Source organism: Balaenoptera acutorostrata, chromosome 4 (assembly GCF_949987535.1).
Source record: "Balaenoptera acutorostrata chromosome 4, mBalAcu1.1, whole genome shotgun sequence".
Classification (NCBI taxonomy): Eukaryota; Metazoa; Chordata; class Mammalia; order Artiodactyla; family Balaenopteridae; genus Balaenoptera; species Balaenoptera acutorostrata.
Window position 1 is genome coordinate 128,978,858 of NC_080067.1, and position 22,621 is coordinate 129,001,478.

The following is a 22,621-nucleotide window of genomic DNA, read 5'->3' on the forward strand; positions in this document are numbered from 1 at the left end:
ACGAAGACCCAACACAGCCAAAAAAAAAAAAAGAAAAAAAAAATTAAATTAAAATAAAATAAAAGATTTTTCATTTTAAAATTTCAATATTCTTTTCCCAAAATGCAATCCTTTATAAAAGACCCTGCAGTTTTCTCTTCACTGATGACAATACTCTTCACAGCCATCGTAGATTTACTAGCATTATGTACTTTTTTCTTTAAATTGTTCACTGAAAAACATGTGAGATTACACATTGTACCCACACAGTTTTCATACAGTTAGTTCAGTAAGCAATTAAATATCTGAATAAAATGAACATAAATGCACTTAAAATTTTGCTAATAAGTGCGTTTTGTCAGAAAGCTGAATGATGTAAATGCTTTATCTCATAAATACTATGAGTTGTCCAAAAGGAAACCGATACTTCAGAGTAAAAGATTTGAACACAAAGAAAGTACAGTCTTAATTTAGGAAGGAGACTTTGATCCACTCTGTAATAATCTTTTGAGAGTTTTAATCTCATTTTTTACTTAAATGAAGATGAATGTGCCTAAAATATTGTGCAAAATAACCACCACAATAAAAGTAACAATAAAGATAACCAAAAACCTAAAAATTAATGGTGAGCTAAAGAGGACAAAGTGAATTACAGAAGAAAAGAATACCAAAGTATATGTATGGATATTCTTGTCCCCAAACTGAGCAAAAGTCAATGTCACCTGTCAGAGACAATAAGAGCATTATGAATAATTATCTTTCTGTCATTCATTTTAACATCAGTCTTTCAAAGTTCAAAAAAAAAGATTTTAATTTGACATGTAGAAGTAAGGGAGGGACCAAAACATAATTGATGATATGAATAATTAATAAATTAAAAAAGAATGATATTAAACTAAAATCTTCTTGAGTTCTGGTCACAGTGGAACGCACATCTAAAACTAGAAGAATGAAAATATACTTAAACCTTAGGCCTTAATGAAGTGTGTTTTATCAAAAACAATAAAAAACACTTGTAAAATATAAACATGTATTTACAGTTATTTTATGCATCCTAGTTCATGTATGCTAGCAATATTCAAATATTTATACTTGCTAAAATCTAAGAAGGTTTTGGGTAAAAGAAGTTCTAATTTTTTAAAAGAAGATACTATAAACAAATGATGAGTAATGAGAGGTAGCTATAAACAAAGTGAGCATAAAGTAATATATGTACAGTGTCTTGGAATTCCCAAAGTACCCTTCATATATGATTCTCAAAGAATATTTTAGCTAGGATACATGGGAATTGTTATCCACATTTCATCAGTAATGAAATGGAATAAAATTATAATTATAATTTCGATATATCCTATTGTAGTGTGTAGGCCACAAAATGAGTGAACAATACCACGGTAGAGATAAAAAATATTAGAATTTCCATCAATATTTATTTTATATCATTTTAATTTATTTTTGTATGTTTTGTAATTGTACGTTGCATTTTTTTCAAAGGATTGATACACTGTAAAATACTTTTAAAAGAAAAACACATATCATAGGAGGAGAGACTCAATTTTTCTCTGGATGTATATGGGGAAGCAATAAAAAAAAAGGGGCTCGGATTGGAGGAAGAATATAAACTCCAATCATAGTTACTCTTGAGTTTGTTGTTTGAATTTTTTAAACATTTTGGATTAATGGAAAATGATATAATCATCCTTGCTGATACAGTTTGCCATGATTTTCTCCTTCTTTCTATTTAATACATTTAAAGGGGCATTGACCACACATTGGAAACCTCAGAAGTTCAAACATTTGTTTCAAACAAGCATGTTAAATATGAATGAAAATCGAATGGATCTTAGCACAGGGAGATCAGCTCGGTGCTTTGTGACCACCTAGAGGGATGGGATAGGGAGGGTGGGAGGGAGACGCAAGAGGGAGGGGATATGGGGATATAAGTATACGTATAGCTGATTCACTTTGTTATACAGCAGAAACTAACACAACAATGTAAAGCAATTATACTCTAATAAAGATGTTAAAAGAAAATGGAATGGATCCATCAATTCAGGGATTAACAGCAGTCACTATAAATGCTGGAGACCCATGGTCATGACATAGAAGAAAAATGTGGTATGTGGAGAAATGGAAAGAGTGGGGCATTGCACTCAGTTTGTTATATCAGCAGTTTTCAACATTTCCCTCTTTAATAGTGAATTTTATAACATGCTTGAATCAAAGTTTTCTTTGTTTTTTCTACTTGTGATTACACCTGCAGAAGTGATTTGAAAGTCATGTTGTTTCAAATATATAAAAATAGATACTTGGAATCATTTTTCTAAAAACCTAAAATACATAAATATGGCATTTCTATGAATATGCCTGATTCCTCATTTAGTATAACTGAGAGAAGACTATCAATCCTAAAGACAAATCATACCTAATTTAGGTTCTGTTTAGCAGGTCAAGTATTCCCCATAGGAAATAGAAAATCTCATAAATGTGACTTTTCTCTACACAGCTCCTCAGGGTTGGAAAATATTATTTTCTTTCTTGACAAGTGGATTATGTCAAAGATTGTAAAGCCTGCAGCTTCATCTATGCTGGGGGAATATTGTGATTATACTTCATTTTCACTATCCCCACTGTTTTTAAAGCTGTAAAGTTTATCAAAATTTTAAAGCTTTTAAAAATATTTTTTTTTCTGTTGACATAGTCTAGACCCTAGTCTCATTTCTACACTTTGGCTCTTTTTATTATATTTTCCTATTCTTTGTTGATTTGGGGGTTCCTAGGAAAAATATCACAGAACATTAATTTATCAATTTAAGATAATTTCCAAGTATGTATGTGGCAAGTGATTTTGGAAAACAGCTGTCTAACATAACACAACAAGAAACTGTGAAATCTTTAGTTGGTTTTTCAATTAGTGCAATACATTTTCTTTTAAAAGTATGTGTTACTCTAGAGCGTACCTTTTATAGTGCATGGAGATTACCATAATTTTAGAAGCTCTTACTATTAAATCTAGGCCCTTCTTAATCTAAAAATCTTACCCTTTTATTCCTTTGTTGTGTTTTGGGGAATCCAATGAATGAAATTAAATTTGGGGAACTTATGCTTCATAAGTCAAATGGGACTTAAATAGCTGTATGATAAGCCCAAAGACGTATGTTAATTTTTAACTTATTTTAGTATGTTATCAGGAAACCCCTCTAATACTGCACTAATTTTGTAGCACTCATTAAATGTTTGTGAAGCCTAAGTGAATAAATAGTCCTTTAAAAAAGTAATGAAACTGTGTAGACACAAAAGTCTTTAGATAACCCAGATGTTTGATTTTAAAGTAGTTGAGTGGCTGACCGTCACTGCTTAGATGGAGCTCAAATGCAGAAAACTGTCTACTTCATCTTTCCACATAGGATGAACCATACGTGTGTACAGATTTATACCTAGATTTTCCAGAAATCATTTGATATTTGAAAATGTGTTACACTAGGCAGAATGAAGGAAGAATGTATAAACACGGGACAAATAGACCTACCTCTATTGTGGAAGGGTATAGTATCTAGTTAATGTCATGATGAACACCAAAAAGGGCTTTTCTTGTTATCTTTTATACACTTAAACTCACTGTATTTAGCAATATCGCTTATGAAAATAACTACCACTATTTTGGGAGCAACAACCAAATCTCCATTTTAGGACGCTTTAAATTAAGAAAAAAGTTTTTTCTCAATATCTTTATCACAACTTTCCACATCTAAAAGTAATTCTCAAACTATAGAAAAAGAGTTAACTAAAAAACTGAACTACTTAAGGAGTCAGAAAGCAATGCTACTTTTATAAATTGTAGTGGTTTTTGAAAAACTAGTATAAACATAGTATATTTCATGGAAAATTAATGCAGTGTTTTAGCAATGAGTTAATTTCTACAACAGAAACATGAAAACACATGCATACGACGGATTTGAAATGAAGTTATTTTTCTTATTTTCTTGTTTTGATTTTATATTTTGATGACTGTTAAATTGCAAGTACATAAAGCTCTGGGGATACATACTGGTTTAGTTAGCCAATTTTCAAATTTCACAGTGTGGGAGGTACAGATTGGAGGGAGATTGTAAAAACTCATTTAGACTGATTCTCATATTTGCTTTCAATAATAAAATATGTACCTAAAAATAGATGTTTAAATTTTTGACTCCTAAATTATTTATTCTTATTCAATTCTAATATGAAATCCCTTTTCAAAAGAGCAATACAAAAGATCACTAAAATAGAAGCTGAAAATAAGAATTCAAGAAAAATACATAAAAGCAAGAAATAATTAGTTGCATAATTATACCTCATTTAAATAGTTGTTTTTCCACTAGTTGTATAGGAAAAAATGGATATTGACATTTTTATGCAAGCAAATTATACATTTTAATTTAGTCAATAAATTTTATTTCTATCTTTTGATTATTTGAAGCTGAATATCCAGTACAAAATGTTGACTTGAACACAGGTATAAAACCAGGGAATTCCCTGGTGGTCTTAAAGTCCCATAGTGGTTAGGACTTGGCGCTTTCACTCCTGTGGTCCAGGTTCAACTCCTGGTTAGGGAACTAAGATCCCAGAAGCCATGTGGTGAGGCCAATATATTTATATAGAACCTGAAGCTAAATAGTCTTCATTTGTACAGATCTAATATTAAGGGTATTAGGGTTGTCTTGTGACTTAGGTCACTGTACTCTCTGGACCTCATTTTTCTTATCTAGAAGATAGACCTGAAAATATTTTTGTTTAGGTAATGGAGTTTAATAAAAATTATATCATAAAACACATGTGTAAGTATTCTGGGAAACTGAAAAGATTAATTTAAAATCCTTTAAAAAATAAATTAATTAAATAAATAAAATCCTTTAAATGATTGCTATGCTCAGTTTCAATTTGTTAAGTAATTAAAACCATAATTTACTTATAAAGAAAGATTTTTTGTATGTTATTGAGGAAATAAATCATTGCTAGTCCCCAAATCCTAGTGATGTAATGTTACACATGATTATGACTTTGTGAAAAGTCCAAAGACAAATAAGTGAACTTTCACAATAGATTAAATTGGTGTCAAAAGAAAGAAAGAACAGAAAATTTAGCTTTTATAGTTATTATAGCCTAACTTCATGGGATATGAGAATGTGTGGGCATTTAAATACATTCTTAAGCTGAAATATTTTTAAAAAATATTTCAAAAGAAAACGTAATTAAATATTTATAACATAAACCTATTCGACGTCCATGTCTATTCTATGCAATGACAAAAATATATTTGGTTTTTCATAAAAAATAACTTCTAGTAATCTTCCAAGATTGTAATCTTGTTTGTTAAGATTGTTAAGAAGGTATAATATTGTTTCTCTAGAAAAAAGTAATAGCTGTTTTAGTGTCAATATTCCCTTACTATAAGGTGCTTTACACATATAATGTTTCTAAGAGCTTTTTTCTAACTTGGGAATGGAGCAGATCAATATACTGGTTTAATGCTAAAAAGGTCACGAATAAAATATTTATCATTTAAAAGCTAACTAGCTAAAACTAAGTCATTTTTAAAAACAGTGATCTTTTTCTCAGGAGAATAATCAATGCTTAACAAGAGATTCTGAAGGTTGCTGATGAAGAAATATATTCACTGGACTAATTTAACTTTAAATGGTCTATTTTTTTAACCAAAACCTCATTTCGCTAGAATTTTGTAATAATAATAATAATATAGTAATAATAATAATACTCGTTAAATTTTTACTTAGTGTTGGGCAAAAGTGTTCGAAGTGTTAAATACATTATTATATTCACAAAAATCTTTCCAACAACCTCATGACTTAGTTTGTGGTGGTTGTTTTCCTAATTGTCCCCATTTCAATAAAGAGGCATCTCAGTCTTAGAGAAAAGTTAAATGACTCAACCAAGGATATATAGGAGTAAGTGATGGAACCAGGATTTTCTGACACCAGATCCAGTACATTTAAATACAAAGCAAGAGTCTTCACATTTTAAAAAGGTAAATGGGGATTTATATATTGGGACAGATATATCATAAATGAGTTGTGGGATTTATTGTCTAGAACTATGTTTGCATGTGAGAGGAACCTAAATGAAGTAAGAAAGAAGTGATTAAAGTTCAAATGTCATTTGACTCAATATATCCAGATGGGCTAAAGCTCAACTGGAGATGTATTTCTCTACTATTCTTGTCTGAGCTTTGGTTGTTGAATCATGTGAAGTACATCCAAAAGAATTACTTATGAACACTGTAAAACATATTTTTGCTTTACATATAATCAAAGATATTTCATAGCTGAGTTGTCTTCATTATATTGTAATAGTATATTAAGATAAGAATCATTTATATTTGAAAAAGGATAATGGAAGAAAATGCATAAAATGATTTTTTAAATCACTAAAAGAAATCCTGGTGTGCTTGATACATTATTTTTATAGCAGGAGGCACTAGATTTTTTAAAATTGTGCATATAGATACATCTTTGAAAATTATTAAATAATATTTAGAATCTCATTGTCCATTTGTTGTATATTGGAACTTTGCATAAAAAATGATACTAAATTTCCATGGCTGAAAAATATTTTTGTTTCTCTAGTCTTTCCTTAAAATGGGTTCATGTGATAACAGTTCTGTGGAAGCTAATAATTTCTCTGGATATGAGCTAGGTAATTTTTCTACACTAAAACCATCTAAATAGCATGTAAAACTTTGATAGGGGAAGGAGATTCTGAAAATGGCATGAAAATTTTTTTTCCTCCACAACTGTCATGTGTTTATCACCTGTTTCTCATTATCGGAAATAAAATAATTATAACCAAAATCACACTTTTCTTGGGCATGTGAGTTCCAAGTTTTTTGATTCAGTGCTTACAGAGTTCTTATGTGCAACATCATGGGGACACTGTAGAATATCTGTGTTCTAGCACAGGTGAAGAACAAAGTTGCCTGGGTAAGTGCCAGGCACCGTGTAACAAATAGAATGATTTTTATTAATCTATCTGCACGCTCTGAGAGTGTTAAGAAATATAAATAACATGTATTTCCTGGAAAAAAATAAAATAAGTTTAGACATTAGACTCAGAAAAATAAACTAGGATTCAGACAGGTGTGACATATTCAAGACTGGCCTGTTAGTGGAAGATTCAACATAAGGACAGTTATATCAGTTCCTTTGGATCACAATTTCTTCAGTCATGATTAAAATATATTGGACCTAAATTTAAAAATATGACTTACAAAATCTTTGTTTTACATATACATTTTTTTCGGAAGTGGTTTTCTCAAAACTCAAAGTTGCATCTCTCCCTGTATCTGTCACTTGCATTGCACCCCACTCACAGACTGAGCATGTGATTATGATGCTGAGTGAAAATTATATTTTATGATTAAAAATGATAATTATAATTTTATAATGTTACATAAGCAAATTTTAACATGATCATGTTGATCATTTTGAACAATTCTATAAAATTGTCATATAATTCTCTTTTTTCCCTCTAGATAACACAGTATCACCAGTTTAATCCTGTGTCTTTCCATTGTGCTCACTTTCCTATCTACATTGTTATAGTTGTGTAATCTACCCTCATATTCGACTACAGGCATATAATGTTTGATTCATTTTTGCTGTCCTAGCCACTCTTGCCATTTTTACTCTGTCAGTCAGCCTATTCCACCGTACTCTCCATCACCTCTTTCATGAATTCCATGACTTTTGGAATTTCCTGCAACCATATGTCACAGAAAAGTGGCTCCCATCTTCCCCTACCTTTTCGTGATATGACTTCAGAAAGGTCATAATTACCACAACTCTGTTAAAGTTTGCTTCTAGTCTAATATGATTTGTTAAAATATTAACTGGAAAAATACAAGTAAACCATTTTTTCTGAAATGATGATTTTTAAAATATTTCTAGGCAGATATTTTAAAGAGCATTCTCTGTCAAAGCAAAGTGCTCCAGCATCATTTGCAAGCCCAAGTCTTAAAACTAAAATGATTCCATATAGAGCGTTTATTTAACACTTCTCTTGCAGGAGTTTTGACTATATCTTTTCTTTTAACAAAGTGATGATCTATTAATGGCTCTTACTTTCTGATAGAGTACAGTTAGGGTTATGATAAAATATTCATTATCTTCCCCAAAGGTAATCAAGAAGTATATTGGAAAGAAGAGTTACTTAGGGTGATTTTTCTAAAGAAAGTTTGTAAGAAATATTTCAAATCCTTAACATGTCAGTTGCTTAAAACATTGTTTGAAAACCAGACAATAGCTCCCAGCAATCATGAAATTGAAGTATGCTAATGAAGATATTTTTTCCTGTCTCTTAAGTTGAATATTTCTCAGATAAGATGATTTCTTTTTTTAAATAACTGTATAATCTTTTCTAATCTGGGGTTTAATAAAATTATTTTCTTTTATTTTTAAGACACACTTTTTAATGGTCTTGGGCTTGGAGCGGTCATTGGTCTGGGAGTCGCTGCACTCTTGTTAATTCTTGTGGTAACAGACATCAGCTGCTTCTTTATTCGACAATGTGGGTTATTGATGTGCATCACCAGGAGAATGTGTGGGAAGAAAAGTGGCTCCAGTGGTAAAAGTAAAGAACTTGAAGAAGGAAAAGCTGCATACCTGTGAGTATCAGACATCTGCATCAAAGTAATGATAGACTCTTTGTATATCACTACAAAGAGCTCAAAATTTATGTTTTCTTCATGCAAAAATTAGAGTGAAATGCAAAAAGCTTTCCATATTAGCATCATCTTCAAAAGTTCTCTCATGTTCCTATCAGACAACCCACACTATTCCAGGCAACTCCCCCTGCCCCAGGCAACTAATAATCTGATTTTTTTTATCATAGATAATTTTAGCTCTTATAAAGCTTGACATAGTTTCCTTCAATGTGTATTTTTTTGTGTCCGCCTTCTTTCACTCAGCATAATGTTTTAGAATTCATTCATGATATTCTGTGTGTCAGCAATTCATTTTGTTTTTTTCTTGAGTCATTTCTATTCACTTTTGATACATACATATAGGCATGTACGGTCTCATACATTATTTTCTAGGCTTAGGGATATAGGAGAATCCATTTTGCATGACCACATTGTTTTGTTTTGTGTTTATATTGTTTTTTTTGTTTTGTTTTGTTTCTCCAAAGCCCATTTCAATCTTTCTAGACAATTTGTCTATGACCATATTTCATGGATATTCTGTAAGGAATATTTTCACTTCATGGGATAATAACTTAGTATACATTTTCAATTAAAAAATTACGTTAAGTATTACAATCAAAATGTCACCTGCTTACTTGTTGGACACAGCACATAGCAAAGAACAAACAGAAATTAGGCTCTACTTCATGCTTGAAAGATATATTAATGTATGACATAGTAAATATAGTGGAAACAATTCACTATTCAATATCTCTTGCTTTCCTCATAGAAACATATTGTACTTCCTAATAACTTGCTGTACTTTTAAATTGTCTTGTTAACTAAATAAACATATCACCAAATTTAGTTTTAATTACTTTTTCACATATCAAGAAAACAATGTACTATATAACATAATTATACATATATACATATGATATATATATGCACAAATTGACTCAAAACTGAATTTTATATATCTTCATTCTTGCTTTGCTATTAACTAAATGGAATAAATACTAGGTAACAAGCACTTCTATACAATCTAGGGATAAAGTGGTGAACAAAACAAACAAGAACTTTGTTCACATGGAATTCATGTTTCAGTGTAGGAAGACAGATAATCAACACTAAAATTGAAAATGTCTGGTAGTGATAAGCACTAAGAAAAATGAAAAACAGAATGACAATTGTTACTAGAGGTTGGGTCATTAAAGACCTCTCCAGGGAGGTGAAACTTAGGCTGAAGAGTGAGTGATAAAGAGCCAGAAATATAATGATCAAGGGGAGGAACGTTCTAAGCAATGTAACAATAAATACAAAGGCCATTAAGTCAGGAATGAGCTTGTTACTTAAAGGCCAAATGGATCTGAGTGGAATGAGGCAGGGAAAGAGAGTGGTACCAATCAGGTGGGAGAATTACCTGAGTACAAAAGTATTAAATCTTCTTGGTCAAAGTAAGGAAATATTTTTAAAATAGAAAATGACTAAATGTTTTTTTTTTTTTACGGTTTATTTAGCTATTTGTGAAGAAGGATTACTGGAGGGTTGGTAGGTGAAAAGGAAAGATTTGGAATCAGGGAGACTGGGTAGGAGAATCTTGAAATATTCCAGGTAGAAAATGATGGTCTTCTGTACCAACCCAGTAGTACTATAGGCATATAAAAGTGTATAGCACCCAAATATTGATGAGGTAGAGTCAAGTACTGCTGACTGATTCAACTTTGGGGTGAAAGAAAGACAGAAATCAAAAAGGACCTTCACTTTTTTGTCTTAATTAATTACAGGGATGTTGATGACCACGTGCAAAAAAATGAGGTACATCTAAGTTCTGCTGTTTGTTTTTATTTGACTTTATTAATTGGTAATTTATCCACCAACACTTTTGTTTGTAATTCCTGCCAAGTTTAATTAACGGTAAAGACTTGGAAAGATGAAAACACATGGCTCATTCCATTCTTGTTGTCTATCATAGGTTTCTAAATCACAATTTCCTCTGCCTTAGGAAAACAGTTCTCAACTCTTTTTCAAAAATTCATTATTCAAATTGGAAAAAATAAAAATAAAACCTCAATGAGAAATAGGACATAATTGATTTGATTAATTGGATATATACTAGCTTCTAAATATGACCCCAAGCATTCTAAGACTAGTCCTTTCATGTTATCACAAGTTATGACTGTGTACATTTCTTACAAAACACATAAATTAAACACTTAGAGCATTTTTATTTAAAGAACGTTATATTGCAGAAAAAAAGAGAAATTAAAGTCAATGGCATACAGGATGGCATTGTGTAAAGTCCTAGAATATTCCATTATTTGGCTTTCAATGTAAATTAACATTTATCTTGAATTCTCACAGTTTATGTTATAAAATGGTTAAAGATTACTATTTTACCAAACTTTATGTATACTCTTATTTACCCAAGCATTAATTTGCAATAGCAAATATTTATTGAACACCTAGATAACCAGGCACTATCTAAGCTCCAGAGATACAACTGTGAGGAAGCAAACTAGTCCCTGCCATCATCTAGTTACTGTGATGGGAAACACATTTCGATTAAAAAGACAATCAAATGGATAAATAAATAAGAAATTTCTGTTGTAAATACTACTTTTCAAAAAAGAATGAATTTACTTAATCAGACTTAGCTGAGCAAGTTGTGAAAGAATTAAAATATAAAAAATAATAGGAAGTAACTAGTCAAGTGTGTGTGTGTGTGTGTGTGTGTGTGTGTGTAAATGGCTTTTCAGCATGCAGAAAGAGGGATACATAGCTCTGGCCCCCTTTACTGCCACATGGGAGAAGGGAAATACCCAACTCGAGTCCACTCTAACCATCCTGTTCCACTTAAAGGGGAAAAAAAAATGAGAAAAAATTATGAAGTTCACAGTCCGGGGGCACAGACTCACTAAAATACAGAGACTGAATCATGGGACTATGGAATGCATCCTCTTTACACCAAAATTTACCACCACATTACTAAAGATCTATATTTAGCAGTTCCTTCTAGCCAGTACATCATGTCCCACTATCAAGAAAAAATTACAAGGCACACTGAAGGCAAAAATCAGTTTGAAGATGCAGAGCAAGCATCAGAACCAGATTCGATAAGGCAGGGATGTTGGAATCATCAGACGAAGAATTTTTTTTTATGGTAAGAACTCTGATGGATAAAGTAGACAGCATGGAATAAGGGATGGGAAATGTAAGCAGAGGTGGAAATTCTAAGAAAGAATCTAAAAGAAATGCTAGAGATCAAAAACACCATAACAGAAATGAAAAATCGCTTTGATCAGCTTATTAGCAAGACTAGACATGGTTGTGGAAAGAATCGTGAGAAGATCTTAACAGCAAATGTCAAAACTAAAAAGCAAACAAAAAAAAAAGACTGAAAAAAAAAGAAAACAGAATATCTAATACTGTAGGACAACTACAAAAGGCTAAACATATGCACAAAAGGAATACCAGAAGAAGAAAGAAAGAAGAAGACACCAAGAAGGATAAAAATCAAAATAAAACACAAAAAACTACACCTAAGCATATAATTTTCAAACTACAGAAATTCAAAAATAAAGAAAAAGTCATGAAAAAAGCTAGAGAAGCAAAGGTAAGAATTACATCTGCCTTCACACACCACACAAACATACACCTCCCCTCACACATACACACACTGATTTTTATATGTACATATGTATATATGTATGTGTGTGTGCAATTTTTCTCACATAACAATGCAGCTTCAAAATGTCCCATTTCAGTACGTGAACTTCTGACTCTTTTTTAAAATAAATAAGTAGTATTCCATAGTATTATATATCATAGTGTATTTATCCACTTCTCTATTGTTAAAATTTAGATAAGACTTTCAATATCTTTATAATATTAAAGTATATTATGCTGTTTTGAACTTCATTTTTACATCAATCCTGTTGTAAATATACATGAAGCTCCTACATATGGAATGGAAGATCAAAACTGAAAAATACTGGCAAATTGCCCACAAAAGCCAGTACCAATTCACCTTGCAAATAATCATAGAATATATATTTCCCAATTCACATCCCAAATAATCACAGAACATATATTTCCTACAGTGCTTCTCAAACACTGACTATTATCAATTTATTTTTCAATCTAATAAGTGAAAAATATCATTTAAAATTTGCATTTTCCTAATCGGGGTTGAGTCTGAGCTTATTTGTTTTATGATTTTCTTTTGGTCACTTTATTCTTCTTGGAATTTCCTTTTCATATTCTTTACACATTTTCATAGAGTTGTTTGACTTTTCTTTCACTTGTTGATTATATAATGTGACCCTTAATCATTTGATGTTGCATTTGTTGCAAATATTTTCCCCAATCTATCCCAAAGTTTGGATTATGCTAGTGATGCCATTATTTATATGAACTTTACATTTTCATTTAAGAATTGATCAACTGTATAAAATATTCTTTCTCAGTTTGCATCAAGATATTTTCATTTTGCTCTTATTTAATTTGTTCAAGTTGCAAGTTTTAGTAGTATATTTCCTAACATAAATGCTCCTTGCCCTCCTAGGATGGTGATGACAGTTAACAATGATTGAGTACTGCATGCATGTCAGGCACTATTCTAAGGACATGGCAGAAATTAGTTTGGTATCTTTATCGTCTCTGTTTTACTAACCAAGCCAGAAATGTTTATGCAGTGAGTTGCGAGAACCAACCAGGTTGGTTCTAGGACACATCCTCTTAACTGCTCTGCTACACTTGTCATCATTTTCTGCTTAATAATCAGTTCTAGAAATCTGGCCAGAATTTCTATGTTTACCAGTTTATAAATTGTAAAATTTTCTATAAATTTTGGCATATATTTTATGCCAATTTAAACAAAATATTGCTTTGTCACTCTTGATAATTCCATATTGGTAATTATTCTGATATTACTAGAAGAATAATTAAATGTAATTTATACAGAATAGGAATTAGACTCATGTAGGTTGTATGTGTGCTTCAGATAGTATTTATTGTAATAAGAAAGGTTGGAAACAACCTAAATGTTTGTCAGTTAGAGACTGTTCAAATACTTCGTGGTGAATATATACAATGGGAAAGTATGCACCATGAAAAAGATTGAGGCAGCTCTAAATGCTCTTTTATGGCTTCCAGCTAATACCTAGTGTAAATAGAAAAGGTAAAATTACACACAGTTAGTATGCTATCCTTTGTTTAAAAATAATTCACTTTCACACATACATGCTGGCATATGCCTACAGTATCTCTTGGAAACAAGGCAAAAATATGCAACAGTAATTGTCTCTCTGATAGATAACTAAATATCCTACAGACAGTGGAAGGGAGAGTCACTTTTCCCTCTCTACCCTTTTGTATTAGTCTGTACTGTATGCTAACAAGCTAAAAATCAAAAAGATTATTAAAACCAAAAATAAAGATTTTAGGACAACTCACCATTTTCTCATGTTACTCCTTCATTTCTTTTCAATAATGTTTATTTTATCCTTTCTAGTTTAAAGTTCTTTGCTTATCCGTTTATTTTTGGTAAGAAAGTATACAATTAAAATCCAAATTCACTATCTTTTCTATCTTTTCTTTGCATTCTGTTTCATTTCTTCACAGATCTGTACCCGTTATTAAAATAATTAAAAATACAATCTGTTTTTTGAATCACTTTTCTGCTCAGAATCATCAATAGCCATGCTTTTCAAACAGTATCATCCTCTATGTCATCATGAGCATTGGTATCATGAAGACTTTTTTTAAAAGAATCAATTGAAGAATAACAACAACAGCAAACAACCAAGAAAAAATAAACAAAAACAAAAAACTAAAATCTAATGTTGAAGTGCTTCTTCATCATCTCTACTATTATATAGCTCTTGCTTCCTTGGAGCCCCAAAACAGAGGATGTTGTTAAACATGTTTGAACCACCAGCTCCAACAGACATTTGAATTTTAAAGATGTAAAAAGAGTTCTTCACTGTTGACTTCTAGACTTTCTTCAAAATTTTGTGTGTTTATGTGAGGTACCTACATACTCAAACAAAAGCAACAACATCACACCTGCCACCTGATCAAAGTGTTTTATTAGCCTTAATATTTTTCTTTTCAGGTCTCAACATTTGTGAGGTCTGTTACATATTTGAGCCATTGTTGGTTTTTGTTGTTTGCATTCTTTTAAATGTACTCCTAGTTTACTTGATTTTAAAGAACTAATTTCATCATCATATGATGATGAAACCATTACAGTATCAAATAGGATACACTCACTGCCCTAATATGACCAGTGCTTCACCATTACGTCCTGCCCTCACTCCCTCATCCTGAACCCCTGACAACCACTGATCTTTTTACTGTCTCTATAGTTTTGTTTTGTTTGTTTTGTTTTTTCCAGAATGTCATTTAGTTGGAATTACACAGTATGTAACCTTTTCAGACTGGCTTATTTACCTTAGCAATATGCATTTAAAGTTCTTCTATGTCTTTCTTTGGCTTGAGAGTTCACTTCTCTTTATTGCTGAGTAATATTCAACTGTATGGATGTACCACAGTTTGTTTATCCTTTTACCTGTCGAAAGACATCTCAGTTTGTTCCAATTTTTGGCAATTATGAATAGAACTTCTGTACAGATTCATGCACAGATTTTTTTGTGGACATAAGTTTTCAGCTCATTTGGGTAAACACATAGGGCACAACTGTGGGATTGTATGGTAAGACTATATTCCTGGGTAGTTGAAAACACCCATTCCTTCCTAATTTTTTTTCGTGTGTCATATTTGTAATCTGTATGATGAGTACATCATTCTCAACCCTTATATCTCACTTCATTCTTTATCATCAGCAAATGGCTTCCTTGTTTTTCTTTCTTTTGTTTATTTTTTGTGCTACAAAACCTTGCAGTAAAATTTCTACTCACAATTATGATAAATTACACTTAATTTCAGATTTTAGACATCTAACAAAATGACATGGATAAGAAATTATAAGTGAAAATAATCATGCATATATGTTACAATATTGTTCTTTTTAAACTATTTTCTTGAAAACATAAATATATGAAATATAAGTCAATGGTTACATTATAGTTAAAATCATATAAATTCAGAGACATTTGAAACTAAACGTATCTTATATATAAATTTTATCTTCCAGATTTTGATATAGAAGCAATGTTATTTTTCAAATACAACATGTTTTTATTTAATGTTATTTTTAAAATAAAAATATATATTTTAATGTGTATGGCTAATTAGGGGGAAGAAGCTACTTCATGTCATAACTTTTATTTAATGAAATAATTTTCATTTATTTTCCAAAAGAAACTACATAATCAAATTGAAAATTTGAACTACTTTTGTGAAATATTTTGATGAGGAAAAGAATTCTAGACAAAATGGAATTTCTTCTTTCTATTTTTTCTGAACAATATATGGCTAGATGAATTTAAATGGAAAAAAATTCTTAGTGGTATTCTTATTCTGACCAAGCTGGATCAGAATCCAGGGGTGGCGGGATTTTGTGGAGATTTTAACCATGTTCCATAATGCATCCTTTTTTACATTTCATAGGTAAGATTTTTTTTTCTTTATTTTTCTAGGAAAGATGGATCAAAAGAACCAATAGTGGAGATGAGAACAGAGGATGAAAGAATTACTAATCATGAAGATGGGAGCCCAGTAAATGAGCCAAATGAAACCACACCACTAACAGAACCTGAGTATGTAGCTTGAAATGCTTAATTATTCTTAGATAAGTATTTGTAAAGGGATGAACACATTATAATTATTTCTAGCACATATTGACAAATAACATCATTTTAAAAACAATGGTGTTTCTTCTTCAATGAAAGTACATGTGAATATCTAAAATCCATTTTCTATTGAGATATTTCACATGAAGATTTTGTACCATCAGTGAAAAATCTCCTGTTCACAAATATATTCAGAAGTTTATGCAAAAATATCAAAATGATACAAGCATGTCAAAAAGTTGGATTTTCCTACACTAATCTTATTGTTTAAAAAAGTGATACTTGCAAAATGTGATTGATTTTTACTGAAATAAAAATGTGTCAGAAAATTAGCTATTGTTTTGAATATGAATATGACAGTCTAAAATAGAAATAGTGTGAAATAAACACATCTATACACTTCCCTTCGGAAATCAGAAGTCTTTTCAATGAAGCAAAATATTACACAACAAAACAAATTCCTATCTATTAATTAACACTGACTATGATATAATGGTGTGTATGAAGATTAGTTAAGAAAATGCCCTTACATAGAACGGGCCATATTTTGAAACCAAACCAAACCAAAACAAGATGATTTAATAACTACTCTGGTTCTCAATTAAAGAAAAGAAATACTCAACATAAAAATAATAGCATTAACAGTAATCTTTAAAAATACAACTTAACATAAATATAAATAGTGAATAAATATATATGCAAAAGTACACCATCCAAGAATTAGTTGACAACACTGGTTAATTACAAATTTAATACATAGTTTTGTGAGTAAGAGATATATTAAGCATTATGCTAACCTCCCATTCAAGCTCTAAATTTCCGTATATTTTGCTGCTAGAAATAACCCATTGTTTTTATAATCCTTTATTATCAATGTTTTCAGTATTTAGGAATGGGAGAAAAGAACTCTGAATGCACTATTTATAATAAACATAAAAGAGAGCCTGCCCTAGTAGGTACAAAGTAGATGTTACTTCACTCCAGCAATGAAATAACTTACTTTCGATTGGTTAGTTTTTGCATAATAGCTTTGACTTTCAAAAGACATGACTTTCTCTTCTCATTCAGAAACATAAAAGAAATTACAAATAAATCCCAGAGGAACTAGCATAGTAGCATTCACTACTCCATAACATGGCGAGGCTGAAGTCACGGAGGTGAATTAGAATTCTATTTGTAACTTAATTTTTTTGATGTGAAAAAATTATTTTGTCAAAGGAGGAAATACTGCCTTCAAAACCATATGCACAAGATGTAATAATAAAGCATTGAGTTTAGGCTGGTAGAAAAAACTCGAAATCTTGATTTATTGTCATCATAGTATGATTTGTAAAGCTGTCTTAACATTAAGAAACAAAGGTTGTTATTGCTTCATAGGTTACAATTGGAAACTCTCAAAAAAGTGCTATAAAATTACAAAAGTATCAAGAAAAAATAATAGTGAAAAGAGATCAATTAAAGAAACATATAATAAATATAAAAAAGTGGAAAAGTCCTGAAATATATCTGTTGGCATTAAGTTCCAAAGAATATTACTAATTCACCCAGCTTTTGAATTTTATGTAACAGATATGGCAGCATCTGTTGATTGTTTTTACTTGAAAACTGGAGTACTAGTAAATCAGCTAGTTAACATATAAAATTATTTTGGCTTTTTCATAATCCAAAACACTTCATTATATTTTTAATACTTCAGAGGGTTATTAAACCAAAGCCACCCTATAATGAACAATTTGGTGCATCCAAATCTGCAAATGTATTGTTTCATTCATTATTATTCATTACATCACATTTTTACAGTAGACAATATTGTATTATTATCTTTTAGATTATATTTCTGTCAGTTTGATATTTAACAAATCTGATTTTTTTCATTCTAATAATTGTACTCTATTTCCTTCTACAAAACAATAACTTAAATGTTGAGATACCACTTAAAGTGCCTTAGCCAATTGTTTATTATTTTTCTATTCTCTTCCAGAAAATTGCCTTTAAAAGAAGAAAATGGGAAAGAAGTCCTAAATCCAGAAACTATAGAAATTAAGGTTTCTAATGACATCATTCAATCAAAAGAAGACGACAGCAAAGCATAACACCAAGATCACAGAGTCTTTAACAATGAATGCTACAAAGAGCATTTAGATTGCAGTGACCCTATGACCAAAACTATTCCATTGACCTTAATTTCTTGGGAAACTTCTAGCTTGGAATAGCTTGTACACATATACATATGATCAAATACTCCTGCCCATGGTCCATTTCCTTTTGTTGTTGTGTTGTTGCTGTTGTTGTTTCTTTTGTTATGAATTTCAATATAGAGACCTGACCGGCACCAACTCTTGGGTATCAATTTGACTTTATGATTGAAGTACTGCAATTTATTATATGGATAAAGTGCTCTATTTCTTAAGAACTATATTTCATAACACAACCTCTCCACAAGTAGGGGTTTAAGGAAAAACAAACAAAACAAAATCTTTGTGAGTTAAATGTATAAGAAAGCCCTGCATGTTTTTTAATCCAATCTTGGGCAAATAGATTATTAAAGTGGATTTCAGTTTAAGATGAAAATACTTAATAAAGGTTACACTTTTCATCCAGAGAATTTCAGGGAACTTAGGCTTGAAGGAGCCAGTTATCTTTAGCAGATGTTAAATATGAGAGAAACTTTGGAAAACTCTTTTTAAGTTATAATTACAATGCTACTTCAAAGTTGAATTTTTAATAGACTGAAGTGCCAGATCAAAATCATTACCCATTTAAATGAATATTAGTTGTGTGTAAAATTAGATTAGAAAAAGTCCATAAATCTCTATCTCTTATATATGCCATATTCACTCACAATGGATTACACACAAAGGAAATGTATTGCAAGTGAAAATAATATTGATTTCTGCCCTCAGCTTCAAATAAAGTAAATTGAAATGGGAACAATATCAATGTTGTCTTGATATACTTATAAATATGTGATTACCTTTTACTTTTTAAAATAATTTTATCAAAAATGAGTCTTTAGTGTTCAAATACTTCGAATCATATCCTCAGATACATTTTTGCCCATTGTTTTAGATAATCTTTGTTTAAAACTTCATTTTCCCAGTGTTATAGGTCAATCCTTATATGTAACTGGCTAATGGGAATTAAAATCCTTAGTGGTTAAATTATGGGGAAATTGACATTTAGACATTGCCATAAAAGTGTCAATGATGAACAATTGAATTGCCACTATCTGTTTTTATTCGGATGTTGTAGCTAGAAGTCATTTTAAGATTTTGATAAACAACTTGGGTTGAAGAAATTCCTTAACTATTCAACACAAACTTTCTAATGTCACTTATTAGTAATATATACCAGAATAAAATATTTATTAACTTCCAAGCTATGCAAGCTCCCAAAGGTAAAAGGCTGAAACATGATTTTCACTTACATGTAAGGTAAAAAAAAAAATGTATTTATGATTATAAATATACATACCAATTGGGAGCAGGTTTTAGATTATTTCTTACCCTACAGAGCCAAAGGTTTCTTTAGGCCCCATCACATTCATAACATCTTGTTTCAGGTGGTATCATAGCTCAAACTTGCACTGGTTATGGAACGCAGACCAGTAGAATACTGGAGGAAAGTCTTAGTGCAGAGTGACCTGCTTTAGGGTATCTCTCTATGGAGATTATTTGACAAATATTAAATGTAATATTAATGTCACTCATGAACACTTTTATTTACAAAGTGCTTGAAACTGTCAACCAAGGAGAGACAACTAATTCTCCAAAACTATGGTTATCAGAGGACAGAACCTGCCCATCTGCACGTTCAGACACTAAATCTCTACAGTGTCCTTGCCATAATTTACAGGGTTATATGATGTAGGAATCTCTCCTTGCTATATTTTCAGGAATATTCTGAAGAAAAAAATTCCTGTGCCTACCTAGGAATTTGAGTAGTAATTATCCAACTGGTCTTTTGATGGATTTGACTGTTGCTGTTTAAGTTATGTTTGTCCAGTCATCTGTTTGCTTTATTTTACTGTTTTATCCCTTTTGCATGAATGTGCTAAAACTAATCAAAATACTTGAATTGGTTTGTGCAGAGTAACCAAGCTTAGCAAAGTGTCCATGAAGCAGTAGGCATGGATACTAATTTTTCCTGGATAGGACTACGAGGTTTTAAAGTAATTATGGTGAAAGAATTAGGAAAACTGAGAAAGCAATTTAGCATGTTTACTATTGTTATATCCACGCTATACTTCAAGAGCAGAGAAATCATAATAAAAAACAAAGATTGTTTTTCCCTCAGTTTGAAAGTCCTGTTTCTCGCATTTCTTTGGGCTTTCTATGTAAAGCAGTTTAATTAAATATTTCATATATATATATATATATATATATATATATATATATATATATATATATATATACATACATATATATACATACGTATGCTGTTAAATTTCTTGCCACTAATGTGGAGTAATGATCTGAAGTTAACAGATAATCTGGAACTAACTGTAAACAGACTGTTTCAAGTGCACTGTTTCAATTGTCTGAGTGGTCCTTACCTCTTGTCCTTGAACTCTATGCCCTGCAAGAGCAAAGCAATACTGTGATAAACATTTTTTTTTCTTTTTACATTTCAATGGAATGCTCCAAATGACTCTACTTACAAAAGTTTCCAAATAAGAGCTGGCTTGTAGTAAATTGTAAAATATGAGTAGAACTGAAATGATCTGTTTCTTATTTTTCATTCTTATTCTAGACTAAACATATCCATACAAATATATAAGTGTTATTTTTACTGTCTAAGAGTACACTTAAACATTAGTATAAAATGTCAAAATATTGAACTGAATATAAGTAGTGTTAAATAATCAGAACCCTATGCTACTTTAAACAAAGAAGCAAAGATATCACTGAAAATATTGGTATTTCTTGATAGGTTATGTGCAATTAGGCAATGACAATCTATATCCAATAACATATAAGAGGGAACAATAATATCAGCATTTTAGCAGTATTTTGTTTATAAAACTGGCACAAATTTATGTATCAACATATTTTACAATGATCTGCAAAGAAATGTAAGAATTTTGATTTATTATTTTCATGGGTTGATTTATGGCCATTCTATTGATACTAATGTCTAACATTAATGTAATGTTTCTCGAGTTTTACTTCATTTTTTACTATTAATACCTATGAAAACATTTTTTCAAAGACTATTTGATCCAGCAAAGTTTACATGAAACTTGGTCTTTGAATTAAACATTTATATAAACAGAAAGTTTTTATTAATCAAATTATTTGAGTGCCAACAATTAATTGGAACTTTATACTCACACCTTAAGTTTATGCTTCTTATTTTAAATATTTAAGATGTATTTGTGCCTTTGGATTAGCATGACATTCTGCTTTATTAAAAGAAAAAAAACTGCAATCTTTCTTGATATATTTAGCTTATATCTATGACACTTGTATGTTACTCTCTTATTTACATTTAGTGAATAAGCTCAGTTCAGACTACTTCACCTTCAATACAAAATCTCAATGAAACAAATTATACTGTGTAACTTATTTCCACTCATGGCAAAGCAATTATTTTAATGTATACACAAAATATACTTAATTTGTTCTTGTTGTTCTAGACAATAAATACATTCTAGATACTGTTGAAATTGAATTTTACTAGTTTTAAGACAAAGACAACGGACACTTTTTAAAATAGGGTAAATTATTGTGGTGTCACTTGAGTCTGCATTATTCCTGTTATATATCTGATTGGGGATCATAAATCATCCTTCACTGTTGATGATAAGACACACTGATGAAAATATCTACAGCTGAAGCGATAGGAAGAATAATCTCCATTTCTTAATTTTAGGAAATATTGGAATAGCATATTACAATTACTTATTAAATTTGCAATATTCTTTATCACAGAGAATAATGTAAATGCTCAACTTCAATCCCTCCAAGTGCTTATTCAACACACTTTATGAGTAGATGAAAATACATTTTTTAAATGAGATGGTTTGCATTACTTATCTTTAGAGAGAAAAGATTTGCATCTTCTTATTAACCCTTTGAAGCATTATTGCATTGTCTTTCACACTGAAATCACATATGGATGTGTTAGCATATGCCAAAATTCAACTGTGGAAGGTCACGGAAATGAAGTGCTTCAATCCTAAAATGAAAATCTCTCAAAAAAGTCT

General features: G+C 30.6%; 1 protein-coding gene across 1 annotated transcript in view; it reads left to right on the forward strand.

Annotated features, from left to right (window-relative positions):
- The window catches only part of NCAM2 (neural cell adhesion molecule 2), a 497,247-nt gene extending 476,481 nt beyond the window's left edge, over positions 1-20,766 (forward strand). The window contains exons 16-18 of the mRNA XM_007164135.2: positions 8,434-8,638; positions 16,261-16,380; positions 18,395-20,766. Coding sequence (XP_007164197.2) covers positions 8,434-8,638; positions 16,261-16,380; positions 18,395-18,506 — 437 coding nt within the window. The 3' untranslated portion in view covers positions 18,507-20,766. The remainder of the gene's footprint in view (positions 1-8,433; positions 8,639-16,260; positions 16,381-18,394) is intronic.
- Positions 20,767-22,621: the final 1,855 nt, after the last annotated feature.